General features: G+C 40.5%; 1 protein-coding gene across 1 annotated transcript; it reads right to left on the bottom strand.

Annotated features, from left to right (window-relative positions):
* Positions 1-1,679: 1,679 nt before the first annotated feature.
* rap2aa (RAP2A, member of RAS oncogene family a) lies at positions 1,680-19,387 on the bottom strand. The gene is made up of 2 exons (XM_083776515.1): positions 18,459-19,387; positions 1,680-3,614 (listed from the first exon to the last, which is right to left on the bottom strand). Exons 1-2 carry the CDS (start codon positions 18,770-18,772, stop codon positions 3,377-3,379), a joined length of 552 nt encoding a protein of 183 aa, XP_083632641.1. The 5' UTR covers positions 18,773-19,387; the 3' UTR covers positions 1,680-3,376.
* Positions 19,388-20,071: the final 684 nt, after the last annotated feature.

The following is a 20,071-nucleotide window of genomic DNA, read 5'->3' as shown; positions in this document are numbered from 1 at the left end:
GTACTTGTCCCTCAGAGACACCATTGCTAAAATTAGCCTGGAGGTGAACCGAGAAGAGACAGGAATCAAGAGGAGGCTTTGATCCTTTCTTGCATTTTCATCCCTCAAGAAAATTTTGGGTTCACATGAAAGTCAACGAGAGAAGAACATCTGCTACTGTACATTGGTGGCAGGCGGCGGCAGCTAGTGGGGATCCAAATAAAGAAAAGAGAATGTTAGCTTTTCATATTACTTTTTCATATTACAAAAAAATGAATATTTGCAATGTCACACAACATAATGTGGCCACAACAATGCAACATCTGTTCATTACTAGTCAATGTAATTCAAAGCTGGGAATCCATTTTCCAGGATCAAACAAGAGAATTAACCTCCATGCAGCCCAGCTCAAATTGGCTATCTGCATAGTCATTGTACATTATATCTAAAATCATAATTGCATCTTAAATAAACACACAAAACAATCCTCAGTATTCACTGTCGTGAGCTGCCCCTAATCAAGGCTGTAGTGTCCCCTGGAGAGAGAGTAAGGACTAAGGAGAGTGAGCGATAATACAAGAGTGCAAGACTGTTTTACCTTTTTAAGAGTGAAACAGCACAGTGTTCCCCCCTCTGCTTCTCTGTGGCTAACACAATAAGGAATCACACGAATCCTTGAGCGCTATGTACATAGCTAAACGACACCATACCAATAGCTTAAAAATCTAAATTCAGCATTAGATCTACAGTATGTGTGCTTGTTTAAAAAAAATCACACCCGTGTGAACTGAGCGGTGCGGGCACCGCTAGCTGGCTGCAGTTATAGTTATAATGCTCAGTGTGAATGGTCATTTAGGCTGCTCAACAGTGCCACTTTAGGTCACCCAGTGGTATTGCAGCTGTTTGTACCCGGCCTAAACAGACATTCATACATACAGATACAGATGTGGCCAGTCATTGGAGTGGTTAGGCACCGCTCAATTTTTAACAAATTTACAAACTTTACTCTAAGAGAACCACATTTATGTCACGATGGCTTTATAGCATTTACGATCAAATTACTGTTGACATATCTAGTAATTTGTACAACTCATTACCTAATTGGAAACAAGTCACTTTACTGGGCCTAATTAATGCATTTTTCCATTACCTAGAAGTACCTACTACAGTAAAATACAGGAACCTGAAAGTGTCTAGTGGGCTGTATTATAATCTAATGTACATGTCATTAAAGCAGTCCATGCACATTATTGCTGTAGTCAGACCAATGCATACTTTTTTCTAACAGCATAATAGCGGAAATACTATCTACTACTAGCTCACAAAGCAAGTACATCTGCTATTTTTGCTGAATGTTTGCCAGATGTTTATATTTGCCCATTATGACATGACCAGAATATGAAAGCTGGGGTTTGTGGTTAAAGTAAGGACCTGTAAACCGTGTATTTGGGCCCACAACCGAACAGGCTAGAAGTAAGCTATACATATTCCAGGACCAGTACTCAACAACAAAGATATCAATCTATATCTGTGTACCACCACCAATGGGGACATACAAAAGATATATTATTCATGAAAGTACAATACAAACAACCAGGACAAGAGTGATATCATTTCCTTCTAAAACAGTTTCCGAGCAACATTTTGAAACAAACCTGTTACTTGCCATTAGAGGTTATGCCACTCACTTCAGAGACATGTCACAGTCTCAATCTAGTGTTGAACACACTTTTATTGTTTAGGTGTCAAATTAAACAGTGTCACCATTAATTTAGGGAAGGGAATAAAGAGTAAATGGTCACATAAAAAAATAGAAAATCAACAATGAAAATGGTAACACGGGGAAAAGTCTGGTTCCCGTGGCAATATAGATGTACAGTTGAGAACAGTGTCCAGATCCAAACGTGAATGTGTTTGCTTTGCACATTTCCACAGCCTATTTTAATCTCAAACAATAAAAGTCCTTTTTTGTTTACTAGCCATGCAAACAGTTGACAATTCCACGTGTTGAGTCAGTGTCTTCAAAGGAGCTGGCACTTTCAATACAAAATATTTACACTACCAACAATTATTCTCATTATTGTCGCCATCATTATTATATTTATTATGAATCTGAATACGCTGAATACATAAACAATTGGAATAGGGATGTTTGAAAATCTCAAACACCCATTTAAATTGTTTGATAGTGCGGAGAACAGAAATGGAAAGTATATGACAAATGTTGGTGTCTTCACTTGAAGTGTCATCCATTCCTGAAGAGAAGATAGGTTTTTTTAAGAGATCCTTGGTGGAGCTATTTAGACTCAGAGATGGGCTCAAGACCCCCCTCCCCCACAAATAAAAAAATAAATTAAATGAACAAGCAACAAACTAACTAAAATATCACAATATGTGAGACTCTGCTATGCTTACAATTAGATCTCCAAAATGACAAAATTTGAAAAGGAAATGACACCTCTAGTTTGCACCAGATGTTTCAAGAAAGACACTGACTTTTAAACCATTTTCATTCCATTCCCTTAAACCAATAATAATTAAAAAATAAATGGAGGCGCTTTCAAGTCACCTCTTTGGTTCTGTCTGTGATAAGTACTGGATGTAAAACAATAAGAACAAATTGGCCAACCAATTAAAAAAAAAACTGTAAGCTTGAGAGGAAAAAAAGAAAGAAAACGGTACACCCGCTAAACAATTACTCATCAATGTTTTTAACAAGTAGTTTTTAGGTCTGTGTACAGTGGCTTTTTGGCTGCATGGTAACAGAAACAATGCAGTGAGCACTCCAGCTAGATATACTGTGTTTAAAACTGGGTCATGAAAACTGAACAAAACAACAACAGAAGGATAATTTCACCAAAATGCTTGACCAAAGCAGCTTGCACAACAACTGTATTAGAGCATACAAAACCTGATCAGTAACTGAACTCTACACTGTTGAATCTTTTTTGTTTCATTGTTTTTGTATCAACCCAAAAGATTAAAAAAAAAGAAATGCACCAAAACAACAGAAACCAGAGACAAACATAAGGCGAGTGCACTTTGTTTTTGTTTTTTAATTTGTCCAGCTTTGTCAATTTTTCTTGCGGCAAATTCCTTGCATTCTTCATTCAATTCTATTAATTACTGACATGTCATTATTATTATTATTATTATGCCACGATTCATTTTATGCACCAAAGAGGGAGTGTTAAAATCCCACTAGTTCAACCATGGATTTTTGTTCAGTTGGGGTGTGTGTGCGTGTGCGTGTGTGCGCTCACGCGCACTCACGCATGTGAAGGTGTGTATGCGTGTGTTTGTGTCTAGAAGTATATTTCTCTGTTGAAGTCGGAAACAACTTCCTCTAAGTATAGACTTCCTGCCTGACGTGCTCCTTGTAGGCCCTGGCTGAGGGCTATTGTATATTGCAAGAGGAGCAGCAGGGGTCATCCTTGTCTGGCTGCGCGGCGTAGTCCATCTGCCTTACGATCTCGGCGAACAATTCGTCCACCATGGTTTTGCTCTTGGCTGACGTCTCCATGAAGGGGCAGCCCCACTCCTCGGCCAATGCCTGGCCCTCGCTGGAGGACACCTCCCTCTCGCTCTCCAGGTCCACCTTGTTTCCCACGAGGATCACCGGCACCTTCTCGTATCTGACACAGACAGACAGACAGACACCCAGGCACACAGAGAGAGAGAGAGAGAGAGAGACGTCACATAAGGAAAGTGAGAGAATTTTCTTAACCACTATTTTTACTTGTATGGGTCCAGGGAGAATATTTCTGTTTTGGGTCACGGGCTGAACAGTTTGGGAACCACTGACTTAAACCCTCTAGTCTTAGTGAAAGGGATGTATGTCTCTAAATGTTTGTATGTCTTTAAATGTTTTGATGAATTGAACAATGTGGACCCTGTTGTAAACAAGTGTAATGCTTAATTGGGTCGTCCACTCACAGTTGACAGTCTCTGTATTGAGTTTGTGCTTAAAATGTACTGTAAATTCTACAAACTGTTAATAAATATTTCAATCAATCAATCAAAAACCCGAGTTGCAAATGAGCATCACGCCTGTCACAGAGGTAACCGGAGAACTCGCTGGTTTTCCGAGTCGCCACGTTTTAGTGCATTTTAGTTTTACTTCACCTTTATTTAAATTGCATTGAATTGAGAGAGAGAGAATAGTTGTTTAGAGTTTACACTAGATGAAGTAGGAATGCTAACGTTTAAACACCAAAGTACCGAAACAATGTAATTCATTAGTAAACAATATCCTGAAATATCATTGGTACCATCATTGGTATTCACATAGTCACCTTTTTATCATTATCTAGCTGACCATTTAATTGCACAAAATAATTTGATCACTTTGGAAATGATTCTGAACTATAACATCTGTGGGTTTGACATAATATACTGATGAAGACAGCATGTTAGCATAAGTATGAAGACATTGAAACTTGTTTCTCTCCACTTTTTGCTGCGGTGAGTTGGTAAACCGGTATTCGTCACAGACGTGCGCAAAGAAAGTTCAGTGAGGAACCTCAGTGCACTTGCCGGCGGCCGTTCATTGGGCACATTCTCATTCACATGATTCACTCATCCAATCACACACTCATTCCAACTTAATACCAGCTATTTAAACTGGAGGTTTGCACTGCTCATCCTGCTTGCTTGCTGTTGCACACCGATTCTGCTGCGCTGCTGCCTGCTAAACTTTTGCTGCTCACCCTCCTCCACCCCAGCTACCACCTGTCATTTTGGATCTGCCGTTTAGGTACGGGGGATTCGGAGCCCCTATGGTTGGGCCTGATGCACTTGATCGGGGTCTAAAAAGCAGATCCAATTAATCGCCAAATCATAATAAATATATTGCTAATTTTATATTCAATAAATAATATGATAAATAATAATGAGTTGTCCTGACCGAACTGTATTTGGTCCGTTTTATTCCCATCTCTACACACTTCGACAAAAATAACTGATCTGCAAAGCTTGTAGATCTGCTATTGTGGGTGAATGCCAGATCTACAAGCTTGCACGCCGTTGTACAAGAACAGCATTTAAGTGGTTAATCAGATGAATTGATTTAATTGATTATAAAAAATCACTAAGAAGACAATCTGTAGTTGCAGACCTATTTCACCTGCTTGTAGTGACACATGTACTCCTCATCCATCTTTCTACATGTACTGCCAATCAAGAATATGTCTCTCTCTGGCACTGAAAGACAATCAATCAAGCAATTAATGAGCCATTTATGTAAAGTGCATCCATACTATTTTCAAATACAATTGACTAAAACAGCCTATAGCAGTTATCGAATGTTTGGGGGTTACATGGAAGAATAGACCACTCTGCATGTCCACGTGCTAGCCTATATTCTCATGACACCATGAGTGTCTGTTTGGAGCCTGATGCAACAGACAGTGGTGGAAAAAGTACTCACATTTGTGTTACTTACGTAAAAGTATCAATACTGCGATGTAGAAATACTCTGTTACGAGTAAAAGTCCAGAATTAAAAATGTACTTGAGTAAAGTACAAAACTATTGGCATCAAAATGTACTTAAAGTATCAAAAGTAAAAAGTACTCATTATGCTGAATGTCTCATTTCAAGTTTTCAAATGAATAAACATCTTTTGAAGAATCGTCTATTTTCAAAAGGCCAAAATGATTATAGGGCCTAAGTGATAAATGTATGTTTTGTAATGATAATCTAAATCTACAAATTAAAGTAACTAGTGACTAAAGTTTTCAAATAAATGTAGTGGAGTAAATGTACAATATTTGCCTCTGAAATGTAGTGGACTAGAAGTAAAAGTACTTAAAACTGGAAGTAAAAGTTCCTCAAAATTGTACTGAAGTGCTTAAGTAAATGTACTTAGTTACTTTACACCACTGGGAAATGGTGCGACATAGCCCCACTCCCCTGAGGGCAGGAAGTGGCCATAATCCTGTGAGCTTTGAACTCGCTGCCATGTTACATGAGGAGTGGATGCCACCGTGGAACTGGACTAGTTACTACTGGAGAAACTAAAGACACAACATGTCACATTATGTAGGTTGCTGTGCTTCTGAACAGGCCAGGACTTCCCCCACAAACTCTATTAGAATACATAAGGAAACACTGTGTGGCCTTTCGCCTTCATTTTGTTTAACATAAACAAAATAACACAAGAAAAGATCAAGCACAACTAACGGGTGTTTACAGAGTATATGCACGCACGTACGCACACACACACACACACACACACACACACACACACACACACACACACACACACACACACACACACACACACACACACACACACACACACACACACACACACACACACACACACACACACACACACACACACACACACACACACACACACACACACACACACACACACACACACACACACACACACACCCCCTACCTCTGCCGGCGATACAGAGCAACATCGCAGATTGGAGAAAATAATGCATACAGACACCTTTCATCATCATTAAGAGTTTTCAATTGTTTGCCTGGCTCTAATATTCATGCTCCTAAATAATTTACCGTAGGTTTATTTGACTTAAACACACCCACTGTCTTCATGATCACTATGGTAACAGATACACTGGGCGTTGAACATATTGGTAACTTGTAGAGTATGATAGACTACAGTGACATAATGTACTGTATAGGGGTGGGACAATATATCCATGGCGATATTAGGCCCTCGTCTCGATAATGATATCACGATATTTGATATATTGCTATATTGCAAGAGATTTCATCAACGATATATCACAATATCTGTAAGTGAAAATTACCATAAAAATGGTAATCTGGAATTATTTATTCCAAAATCTTACAAGATGTTTTTGTGTCACAAACTGGCCAATAAGTAAATTAATCTTGCCTCCTCCAAACTGTATAATACTGAGTGCAACTTTGCAACTTGTCCACAACTGGTTTTTCCACTACAATGGGTACTACTACTAGTACTAATCAACATCACAATATTCAATGTATTGCAATATTGCCAGGAGGACGATACAATATATCGCCGTAGGAAGTATCACAATATACTAAATATATGGTCAGACTCCTAGTATGCATCTCCTTTTTGTTCGGCATTGCACCAACAAATTCACTGCATTTCTAACTGGAGGGAAAATAAAACAACAACCTATCAAGTCCATGATGGTTTTCTTGCTTTTTTTTGTTTTGTTTTCTGCTTTTTTTTTTGCGACGGCAAAGTAAAGAGAGGAAAGGTGGACAGAGAGCCAGGGGAATGACACACAGCAAACAGTCTGGCCAGCAGGGAGTCAAACCGAATCACGCTGAAGAAGGCATTCTGCGGCCATTTGGTATATGCGGCTGCGCCATTCAGCTACTGATCCGTTGCTGCAAGCCTGAATCTCACACTGTCATCAGTTCACATGTTGCCTCATCCAAGCTTCCATTAACCTGTCCTGCCCCTACTGTGAACTGTCCTGCCCCTACTGTGAAAGGCATGTTCCACAGAAACAGCATTCTATTGAGAGTAACACACATGAGTGTATGTGAGCCGAGGCTGACAAATGCACAGCACAGCTCTTCTCTCCTGAAATAGGTGGAAAAATAATTTGTTGCTGTGTTGGGCAGAAACCTTTACTTTACCGATACTTTTCAGGAAATAAAAGAAATAAAAAAATAAACCAGTGTTCCAACTTCCAATGTTGTTATTATTTAGTCACAAGCTCTTGTAAATACTTTATTGAAATATTTATAAAGTAAACCCCACAGTCAGACTTAGCCATATTCGCTATACAAAAGTTTGCAAATTAGCAGATCTACAAGCTCATAACGCAGCACAAATAGGCATAAGTAAGTAAGTCATTAATTTACAAAACAAAACATTAAAAGTTGAAATATGGAGATACAAGGTTTCTGTCAATAGCTTTATGATTTTTGACCCAGGGCATTCAAGTGGGAAGTGACTTCTGATGTGCGGATGAGCACATTACACAGTTGAGCTGATCTCCCCTGTGCTGTTGTTATAACTGCTGTGCCAACAGCACAGAGCTCTGGAATCCAACACATTCCTCCTGATCTGCACTAGACTGTAGAAACGTACCTTCATGATGTGTGTTATGCTCACTGGGAGAACAAAATCATATTGGAGAAAAATGAGATCATAATTTATGCTCCTTTTTTAAATATTACATTTGAAACCCAAGCTACATGCAATTTCAATACTGTATCTCATTCCAGCCTCATCACAGGCCAGTGGGCTGTGGGCAGCACAAAGAAAAACACTTGTCATTTGGCACCAACGGGGAGGAGTTCTATAAAAAGCCATAATAACAGAGGGGAAACCTGCAAACTCAGGAGGTGTGAGGGCGGCTGGCTGCCACGGATACAAAAACTCCCAGGGATTGGATTCAGCATGGTGCCGACGTGGGTGGGGTATTGCCCACTCTGTGTCTGCGCCTGGATTAAACAGTGGATAATGCCCATAAAACACATAGAGGGGCAGAGGGCAGCTGTGTCTGTGTTACGTGACTCATTTTAGACCCCAACTTCAATGACAGTCCCGGTCAACTGCAGAATTTTGAAATTAAGAAACAGCAATGCAAACGAGGCAGACACAGCAGTTCACAGAACCTGCCATGTGTTACTGTAGCCTAAAGCGTGTGAGTGTGACTATGCATTTATACTGAAACACTCGTACAGCAAAAACTCCCACCCCGGTTCTCCCAGACATAGCTTATCTATAATGCATGATGCATCAACTGATATAGACCTAGCCAGGGCAGGGTGTGACCAGTCCTGGTGGTCCCAAAGTCTCTGGGTTGGCTCTGGCCCACATAAAGTACCATACCAGAAGTCTGGCCCACATATGTCTCAGTCTCACAGTATACTTGACATTCATGAGTGTTCCAAACTCCAAAGCATACCGTGGTTTTGTTTAGTGTTCAAAGATATGACAAGATATAATAATCACATGCAGAGACTTGAAACTTATTGTAAAAATAAATAATTAACAGAAAGTTGTCTATGATACATGTATGCTGGATTGCTGCAGAGAGGGATGTGATTACTGCTTTATGCTGCCCAGAACTGTGGCTTTCCTGGAGCTATTCTCTCGCATTTGGCTGAGTTACGGGGGTGCAATATGTTCCTCTTTTACAGTAAAGGTCTAGATATTTTAAGCCATTTACCCATTTACTTAACTGCACATTTACAAGGAGCCATGGCTACTCAATGCAGCAAGGTCAGTCAGCCAGGCAGTGGCATATAAAAAACTTCAAGAGAATGAATGATTTCACAAAACAACAGCTGGGATAGTACTCTATCGTCTAGGCTCCTTACAAAAGTCTCATGTGGATCCTCTCAAGGTAGCAAAAGGAAACTCTCTTTCTTCCCGTTTCCTTCAAAGCTCTTGATACTATTCTCAGATGACGGGTTTCCAAAACTGTACGAGATCCAAACGGTGAGGACATGTGGCAGTGTTACAAGCTGCATAGGCTTGTCACTCCTGGACGAGATACATTTGCTATGCTCCCCTAAGCTACTGTACTCTCATAGCTGGTAGTACTGGGTAATTACACTTTCAAAGACAAATTCCCAGTCTTACAAATACATGTGCGGGAATCTGAAATGCAAAGTGACACTACTGTATCTGGAAGGGAAAGGAGAAGCAAAGAAGCTATAGTTAGCAGAGTCTAATTTATGGGTTTTTGTAAATTATAGATGGCCATAGTGGAACTGCCCGTCAGTCCGCCTCCTGCTTCTCTCCATCTCCTGATTCCTGGGTCTACTTGAAAATGACAGTCACACTACATGAAGCATAATGACTTTACCATTATGACAATGGTGGAGAACAGAAAGTCAAATAGCCATGGAAATCACTACAGATGAGGATAGGCTGTTGATATTATAAATATTCTGTGTAGCACAATTGTTGTGTTGTTTAGTTACCAATTAAGAATGTTTGGCAGTCAGCTATGAACAATTACAATTATGTTTTGGATTTAATTTCCCCCAAAAGCATTTATGCCGTAGAAAACAAGAACAAGCTATAAAATATATTTGTTCTCAGGCTGCTTGTTCCGTTGCTGTTTTCATAATTGCCTGTTGTTTTCGTCCACCTCATCATTATCCATGGCAACAGCATAAAAAGTATTATGTATGATAATAGTTCTCTAATAATAGCTGAATGATATTTGCCATGGTCTACCATGCACGTGTTGATCATAACACAGAATGTGCCATTATTATCCACTCTGTCTTACCCTAGAGTTGTGGTATACTGTAGGCTAAAGCGGACAAGCTCAGCCAAAATGGTCAAATAGACATGGTTGTTTTGCAGAGACAATGGGCCTCTTGCAAAGCCATTGTACTTCAACTATAAAAAACATATATTGAACGAATCATAGATTGGCTGTCTCTCAAGAGATTCTTCTCCACTTTCCAATTCTACTGAATTCCTTTACAGTACTCAACATTGGACTTTGGTCTTGGACTTCGGCTTTCACAATCAACCAAGACACAGATGAAAGGGGGATTTTTCTCCCTGGAGTGCCGCAATAAGGAAAATGAGACCACTGACACATTTATTTAATGACCCTGGATCCTTTCGACCAGCTGGCAAATGAACAAGTTCTGTAATGATGACTCCATCATTGAAAGCCCTGCAGCACAAGTGTCTGCAATGCTGAGGTAAGTAGTAGATGTACAGTATATACTGAGAGTGGTTTAATTAAAATGCACTGAATTTTTAAATAACAAAAGCAGTATGTCAGTGGTGGTGACTGAAGGAAATGTTATCAATTTCAAATATTTCCATTTCTTCCGTTCAAAACAGAATGACCTTATCCGTAAACAATGAATGGAACACAATGGAAACAAGTGCCTGGAGTTTTTGTGTTATCCTTTTAGTATAACTGTACTACCTGCACTGTTAATAATAAGCTTGTTAATAGAGTATTCAATCAAGCAAAAGCATTACTTGTGTGAGTGTTGAGTGATCAACTGGCCATTTATATGAGCGATATGATCAACTATAGCAGTACAAACAGAGTGCAAATCTTAAAATATCAAACAAAATAACGAGAGCACTTCACCGTATCAGCCAGGGCTACGTAGAGAGAGAGAGACTCACTGTAACAGTGGCCTGGACAGTCACACAGCACCCCTCATAAAGAGTCACCTGGATGTACTGTATAGCTAACTGTTGCTGAAGTGTGCTGTGATGAGGTCCCCAGCGGTCGTGTTACAGGGCCTCTGTGCTAATGCCTGCCCGTTCCACAGACAGTAGACACTGATAGGTGGTGACAGCGCTCAGAGTGGGAGCACCCCTGACCTGGGAGGGTGGCATGTGACCACGCTGGGCCGGCAGGGTGGGCCGATGACGAGAGTGGGGTTGGGCGGGGGCAGAATTGAAGTGAGCAGTGTCAACTCGACTATACAAGCCTAAGCCTCCAGTCCTGAGCAGTCGGGGACTGAATGTGTACATGCAGTGAAGGCACATGCATCTCTTCGTTTTCAACATTGCTATACAGAATTCTTCCACGTTCTCGAGTTTCCTGTGGACTGTGATGCAAGAGTCCACAAATGACATAACAATTTGCCAATTGTGCCTATGAATTTGCCTGTTTTCATTGCAGTTCAAAAGGCTCGGTCGAATGGGGTGAATTAGCAACATGAGCGAAGAAGAGGCGGTCTTGTTGTTTTGGTGGAAGTGAAACAAAGTCGATCGACGTGCCGATCATGCCTATTTCTCCCTGCGTGAGTTCACGCAGGGACTTTTGGCCATTTTTACGTGGCCGGTTTTAGCTAAAAATGCAAATTACATTTTTTTAAACGTTCGATTAACGTCAATTAATCAAATCTCGTTCTCTCGGGGGTGGCGAACTGGACAAAGCTAGATTAATCACGTCATCTCTGGCGTGGCATCTAAACATATTTGATGTTGCAACATAACATGTTCACATCATGATGTGACATTTATAATGTCTATAACCCAAATCCCATCCTCGTTACAGTTATATGTAATCCATGATGTGAGTGGGAATCTCAATTCTTCCTGGACTACAGCAAGGAAGAACAAAGGAACTGAGGTGTTTGACGCTGGGCATGATGCACCTGAGAGGCAAACTGGAACTGGATGTTTGATAGAAAGCATTGAAGTCGATGAGAGCCAGCTGGACCAGCTTACAAACATTGCATGATTGCATTTCAACCATCGTCATATAATCACATATGAAAGAAGACATATGACACAATGTTTTCTGATCACTTGTTTTTCGATGTCCGCACACTATGTAATTCTTTTCAGGGATATCTTTTCTGGCTCGGCAGTATCGACAGCTTGTCAATGATTGACAGTAATAACGTCCAATACTTTACTGCACATTCAGAAATGTGTTCTTTAGATTAACTTTTAAATGGACTTTTAATTATAGTGCGCACATCGAAAAGCAACACAGCAGAAATCAAAGTGTTGCATGTCTTTTATTTTCCTGAATTGATTATTTCAAAGGTCGCAATCGTTCAGAAATGGTGTTTATTCATTAGCGGGTCCACCTGGCTCTCATTGACCTCCCAGTGCAACTGCAACCAATCGGCCGACTGGATTTCCTGTAGATTTAGTTCAGCCTCTACCAGCATCCAAAGTGAAAGCCACTGTGACACTCACAAAATAACTTTAGAAGACATCGAACAGCACTAGTATTTGCAGACACAATACAAATGACTGTTTACAGGTTAAAACTAATGCATAATGAACTAAAGACATACCAACAAACAGCTAAACTAAGACAAAAAAACGCCTCCAACCACACTCCTCTATTTTCCGTGACCACTTGGTACAGCTTGACACATTGACTTCAGAATGAATTGAATTACATCAGTTGGAAGTCCTGTGACTGCATTCATAGATCTAACAGGATGAGTGATTAATAGGATCCTCAAACATAATAGCACAACATAACCAAAATAAATATATTTTTATTTAATTACCAGGGAGGCACATTAATCAACATCTCAGCTTTCACATCCATGTAAATCATTTTCATCTGCAGTTGTTGAAAGTAAAAAGTGCTAATTTTCCCATTATTTATTCAGCATTTGAGTCACGGACCACCATTTGATGACATTTAGCCTCTCAGACGCAAAACTTTGAATATTTGTCAACAACTCCATGCTGAGAGAGGCAAACAATCAAAATACCAGTTCTTCCACATTCTCTAAATTGTGTAGACTTCTTGTAAATTAAGTAATGCGGATGTTTAACAATAATTTTACACTCTCAATGGTTAAAGATCTCTATGGGTCCATTTGTTTTCCAACTCCCCGTCATTTAGCTGAGGACCACCTGGAACCCCCTCAAGGACCACTGGTTGAAAAACACTGCTTTAAGCCATCTCTAAAGGTTGAATTTGAAAGTAAAATAATTGGTGGTCTCTCTCTTTAGGTGCCACGGACGACAAGACGTCTTATTGCCGTCTTTGTAACGGATGCCACGGGCGTTAAGACGTCTCTCCCTTGGGAATTCAATTATTATTCTTTTTCTTTTTTTATTCTTAATGTTTTTTTTCAACAATATTTAGAAAATTCCTCTAATCTGGTGTACAGGTGATGACATGCACATTACATGCATAATAGAATTACAAATTCTTTCTTTCTTTATAATGGGAGAATTGGCACTCAGAGCCTAAACTGGTGACCACCAGGTGGCGCTGAAAGAGTTAGGACCACTTCACCACTTTTCAACCTATCTTCATATAATTGGTCCTCACTAATGATCATGATAAAATGCCACAATTTCTTTCTACTCGGTCTGTGTCTCATAGGAGGGCTGTAGGCAGTTCAGAAACCCCTCCACATCATTGATGTGGAAACCAAGCTAATAAAAAGTGCAAGCTTCCTATTCCTGAAAAGTTGCAATGCGAAAATGGAAGCCATCGTTCTCACGATAATCTATCTAATAATTTAGCGGTAGCTCGCTCGCTGTCTATTTCGCTCGCTCGCTGTCTTTCAGTCAGAATACTTCCTTAGCATAGAGCAAGACTGATTATAAAAAGAACAAACTACAACTTTGCTTTGCAAAAAGCCAACATCCGCGTTCACCGTTTAATAGCTTATATTATTATCTCCATTGGCAGCAGACGGGGAGCGGTTAGGGACCGTCTACAAAGTGCAACACCGAACGTGAAAATATTCAATAAATGAGACGTAGCTTGCGGAGTTAGTTAATTCAGACATACTCGAGGGGGTTCATGCCATGCTCAAAGGCGCATACTATACTCAAGGGGTTAACATGCTGCATTACTTCGTGGGTGTATAAGTGTGTGCAAGTCCCACACGTCATTCGCTGATGTGGTAGTCAGCTGACCAATTGGGCGGGCTACTTAAGCTCACCAGTCTGCATGCTCTTCCTGCCTTCCTCTGCATATGGTTCCTGGTTGTTATGTGATGTTTGCTCCCACCACCACCGGTGGGCTCTGTTATTTATGTTCCCCATGGGGGTTTATTGTATATCTATCTCCCTGCTCTTAATGTTTTACGTTGGTGTTTAATCGCGCCGAGCAGGGAGAAAATGCAGCAGAGCCGAACACCAAGTCTAATATCGTATGCACACTTGTCTTGTATTCTCATTCTGTAATAAATATTGGTAAATCTATTTGTTGTCTGACTGAACTTCCAATTATAGGCAGAATATCACCACCAAATTTACATCACACATCAATGGTGTACTACAGCATTTACTTGCAAAAGAAACGTTTAATTAGCCTACTTTTGTGCCCAACCCAACTTCCCAAGACCATCTGGAAACAATTCCCCCCCTATCAGTAATGTGATCTATTACATTGCATTACCCACACTGAACATCATTTGCTGTTCATATATTCAGAACGGGTAAGGACTAGTACAAACTACTTTCTGGCCTTGACAGCCCATACATCCAAACAAATCTGATTGCATTAAACAACGTTAAACAACTTTAAACTTACTTTGCCACTCGATTTGCCACTCACTTTATGAATGCGAATACCCTCTATATGCAAGTATGGACGACCATTGTGTATACTATCAAGCCAGATTGCGATGTCACACACTAAAAAAAATTGATCTACAAGCTGAACTGTGAACTTGTAGATCAATATATTTTGTGTGACACTGCACACAACAAAGTATATCATTATCAAGCCCCTATCAGAACCAGGTTGAAAGTTCCAGACTCCAGTCAACTCTTCTGAGTGTCCCCATAATACATTGTTATAGTGACTGGAATTTAAACACTTGTTGACCAGACAATTTTGCATTTGCCTTGCATATTTGTGATCTTCCTTGACCTTCTGCAAGCAGAAAATAAATGCTCCACCATATTTGAATTGATACTGGGGGAAATGTCTTCCTTTCAGCTATGGCATTTCATTTATTGTTTAAATACTGCTTTTCCGATGTTTGCAGATATAATAATACAATGGAGAAAGAAATAAACTGCATTATACTGTAGCTCCAAACACAAACACTAGATATAACACAACAACCTCACAACCAAATACAGATTCCTGTAGGCTACAGGATCTCCTCACTGGTCAACAAAAACACCTTGAAAACAGGAGCCCTCGTACAAAGTTTCTTCGACTATGCATGCACGGCTTGGTACCACAGCACCTCAAAAGGCCCTTAAAACAAGGCTCCTCCAGACTTCCCAAAACAAACTGGTCAGGCTACTACTTGGCCTCACTCCCAGAACCCACCTCACCCCTGCCCATTTTGATAGGCTGGAATTTCTTAGGGTTGACGACAGAGTACAGCATCTTGCAATGGGTCTGGCCTACAAGATTCGCTACACCACCAAGATACCCATGTACCTGTCTAAATACTTCCTTAATGTCAACAAAGTCCACACTCACAACACCAGAGGGAGTTCAACAAACCACATGCAACCCCACCCACCTCTTTATCCCCATACTGTACACGTTTTTCCAATTTTTATTTTCTTTATATGATGATTTCCTGTTTTTTTTTTTGCATATCTATGAATTGAAAATGATGGACCCCGGTGTAAACAAGTCTTGTGCTTTTCATGGTTTCGTCCACAAAGTAGCAGTTTTTGTATTGACTTGTGCTTTTGTTACTTTGAATACCCATTCTACATACATACTGTAAAATATTTTTTTCAAACAATCAAACAGCATTCTTAACTGTTTTCACTATGGGCTCATTGCTCTTGTCACCGCGTTATGGAGCATACAACCTACATCCAACTCTGAAGAAGCTGAACGTCTGCATTGATGATTGCAAAACACTGAAAATCCACATTTTCATGATATTTAAACTGTCAGAGATTATTATTATTTTAAGTCCAGCACCTCTGCTAGGTAAATTTGATACAGGTGAGCAGGGCATTTTTCTCTTCATAACAATATTTAGACCAGTGTTTAGGTGCATGCTTGTAAATGGTATATTACACACTGTTTACAAGCAGGGCTAACATGAAAGGGGCGGTTATGAAGAAGGTCTTAAAGTTTATAGTCAGACCCACATACAACGAGACCTTGTCTGTATATGATAGGTTGTAAGAAATGTAACTAAATGAAGCAAGGTTTCCCAAATGTTGCAGTACTAATGGTGATTCATATAGTCACTCACTGGTGATGGTTTCTCAGACCCCCAATCTGAGGTATCCTTTGCTCAATCTTTAACATAAACGTTTGCTAGTAATAGTATTATACTAAAGTCATAAAAACATAGCTAATCTTCTACACTGTAAACAAGTCAGTGAAGGACTGTACAGTGAACACTGGATATGAGTCATAATGATCAGAAACACACCCACACACAACCAATTTGAATAGGCTCATCACATTGTTTGGATTTTAGAAAAAAAAGCTCCCTGTGACTTTTGGGAATATAAAATAACAGGAATTTCAGGAATCCCTCTGGGTATTAGGCTATGTTTGAAACACAGCTGGGCCACACCTGATATGCTGTGTGCTTGTGAACATGTAGGCACACACACACACACACACACACACACACACACACACACACACACACACACACACACACACACACACACACACACACACACCTTTTCCCTATGCCTCCATACGGAAGGAAAACATGTTGACCTCATTCTTTCATCCAGAATCATGGATTTTGGAGAATGTTTATAAAGGCCATTTGGGAGATCCTGCATTTAATTGACCCTCAAAGTCAAACCATCCATACTGACGCACTGTGTGTGCATGTGCGTGTATGTATCCACACCCACACACACACACACACTTTTATCCTGCTGTATGAATATCTTCAGTGACAGCTTGCACAGAGGATGTTTTTCTAGAAGTTTACACTGTCTGTACATCCATCCATTGAGGCAGATTCTCTGACATCCTAAGACTGCATGATTCATTCACTGACACTGTGCATGCCATGCACATGGCATGCACAGTGCATGCCATACTCTATAGTACACTCTACAGGAGGATCTTGACCTGTACACAACAACTATGCATCATGCATGTCAGTAGACTCCATGCCCTATAATTAAACTACTTGGTCTATGCAGTGATTTTCCATGGCATGTTCTATTTCTTTTAACTGTTAATCAGTTAATATTACAGGGATAGTTAACCCCCGAAATGTCATTTTCTCCATGGGGCGAGTAATCAATAGAAAAACTGATTTTGTTTGGGGGGGTGAACTGTCCCTGTATAGGACAATAGCCCTGAGCTAGGAATACTAATAACATGACAGAATATTCAAACACCCTCAGTTAACCTCTGCATGTATCAATCAGCATCCCCCACTGGTGATGACCTCACCACTACATCATGCGTGGCGGATGTTAGTAGCTCATGGCTGGTTCCTGGTTGGGATGCTCGCTCTTCTTGTCTTTCCAAACAGAGTGTTTGTTCATTAAAAACATGGCATTTCTGCACAAACTGGTGGGCACACAAGTGGTGTGCTTTTTCCGAATGTTGCATGTGACTTCAAGCCCCCTATTGATTTAGTGGTGTGTCTGAGGGCTCTCTGCTGAGACCCTGTTGCTCTGAAGCTTGGGTATTTTATTCTGACTGACTTGTTTCACAGAGGTTGCAGCATCCAGCACTGTGGACATTCTGTGCAACAAACGGCAGCATGTGAGAGACAATATCTGTCATGTCATGACAACAGAGCTGCAGACTGGCCCTGACTTTGTTGATGGTGCAGGTGAGATCTTGTTAAGATCTTGAATGACTACTGCCTTGACCAACAAATACATCTTTAAAAACAGAGAAGACAGTCATTTAAGAATTAAGACCAGAAAATGTTGACAAATGTGAGCAGATATAACATAGAACAGATGATGTGGTGTGTAGCCTACCCTTAAGGAGAATACATAAGGCCAGGCCTATAGGCCCGTCCTGAAACCACAGGGCCCGCAGGCCAACATGTCAGAAAAAGTGCATTACATCCATACTGAACCACCGCGGTATTTGGACATAATTCTTTCACATGCATAATTGTACCAACCTTTTCACTCTTATGATTTGATCCCTCATCGGCTTTATGTCTTGGAAGCTTTGCTGGTTGACAAGGCTGTAGACCAGTATGAATCCTTGGCCGTTTTTGATGTAAAGGTCCCGCATAGAAGCAAACTGTTCGGTACCAGCAGTGTCAAGAATCTCCAGAACTGAGGGCGAGGAATCTACCTCAATTTCCTTGCGGTAAAAATCCTCTATGGTAGGGTCGTACTTCTCAATGAACGTCCCGGTGACAAACTGCACAGTGAGGGCGGATTTCCCGACCCCACCGCTGCCTAGGACCACCACTTTATACTCGCGCATTGCTCCCTTGCTAATTGATTAAATCAAGAGATTGTCGAAACGTATCAATTTCCGCGCGACATTGAAATGAGCTAAAATATCCTCGCACAAACTACATTCACCATTCGTGTCTCATTTTGAACGGCTGTCAATAATATACAATCTTGCTCGCCGCTGCTCAGCTATGGCAGAGCACAAAGACTCGGTGCCCTATGATGAATTTCATTGTAGAAATTCCTCCACGCAGGTCAGGCATTGATAAATGATAATTACACATGCATCCGAGAGCTGAAATGTCAAAATATGCATAGCAAGGAATACAAATAAAAAGCGCCCGATGATGGGGACGTGCGGGTTTTCATCTGCTTAGTTAGCTCAGCTCACCCTTCTATGCATCATAAAAAACAAACTTGCTCCATCGAAGACATTGAGGGGGGGGACTGGGCAAATCCTAGAACGGAGTGTGAGCACAAATGCACGAGCTAGGCTACCCGAGAAGATGATGCTAAAATAAAACTATATCGATAGTTAATAAAAACAACTTTCGTCTCTTTGTTTCTTTTCCACCATCTCTTGCAAGTCTCCGTTTCTCATTCGCTCACCAATACAACCCGAGCCGCCATACTCTCGGGCGGAGACCCACCGCCGCTGCGTAACTAGCCAGTCCCCCCTCGGCTCCCGTACCAACAAAACCGATATGGAACCTCCCTCGGTAGAAAGATGTGAAAACTGTCCAATGGGATACATCGGCTACCCCTAAACCTCTGTGATGACCGTTTGAATGCCACACGGAGGGATCCAGTCAAATTCACTACCTAGATTTCCGTTCATGTGTTAAAATGCCCATCATTCGGTTACCCCAGTGACATCCAGGGAGCGTTCATCCAATCACGGTGGCAGCTTGAGGATGTGTAGTCAAGAGGAGGAAAGTGCACCGGATGCTGTTGCTATGGTAACGCTGCAGCGAGTTTAAATGGAAGTCTGTATAAAAGCTGCTTAACATTATAAATTTGATGCAGGGACCTGTTACATCATTGGCTGATGTCTAACAGTGCAAGTGCAGAAAACAAAATAAAACTTAATGTGAAGGCATTCCTCGTTCGACACTAAATTGTTTTGTGGGGGGAAACTAAAACAATGTCTAAAATGTTCCATGCAGGCCTAGGCCTAAAGTGTATATTCTTAACAAGTGCTGAAATAATATCTATCTATATATATATATATATATATATATATATATATATATATATATATATATATATATATATATATATGTGTGTGTGTGTGTGTGTGTGTCATTCCGCTATTCTGTAAATAGCC

The sequence above is a fragment of the Protomyctophum parallelum genome (genome assembly GCF_964188405.1).
Source record: "Protomyctophum parallelum genome assembly, chromosome: 11".
NCBI classification, from domain to species: Eukaryota; Metazoa; Chordata; class Actinopteri; order Myctophiformes; family Myctophidae; genus Protomyctophum; species Protomyctophum parallelum.
The sequence above is the reverse complement of the archived record's forward strand: the minus strand, read 5'-3'. Positions and strand labels throughout refer to the sequence as shown.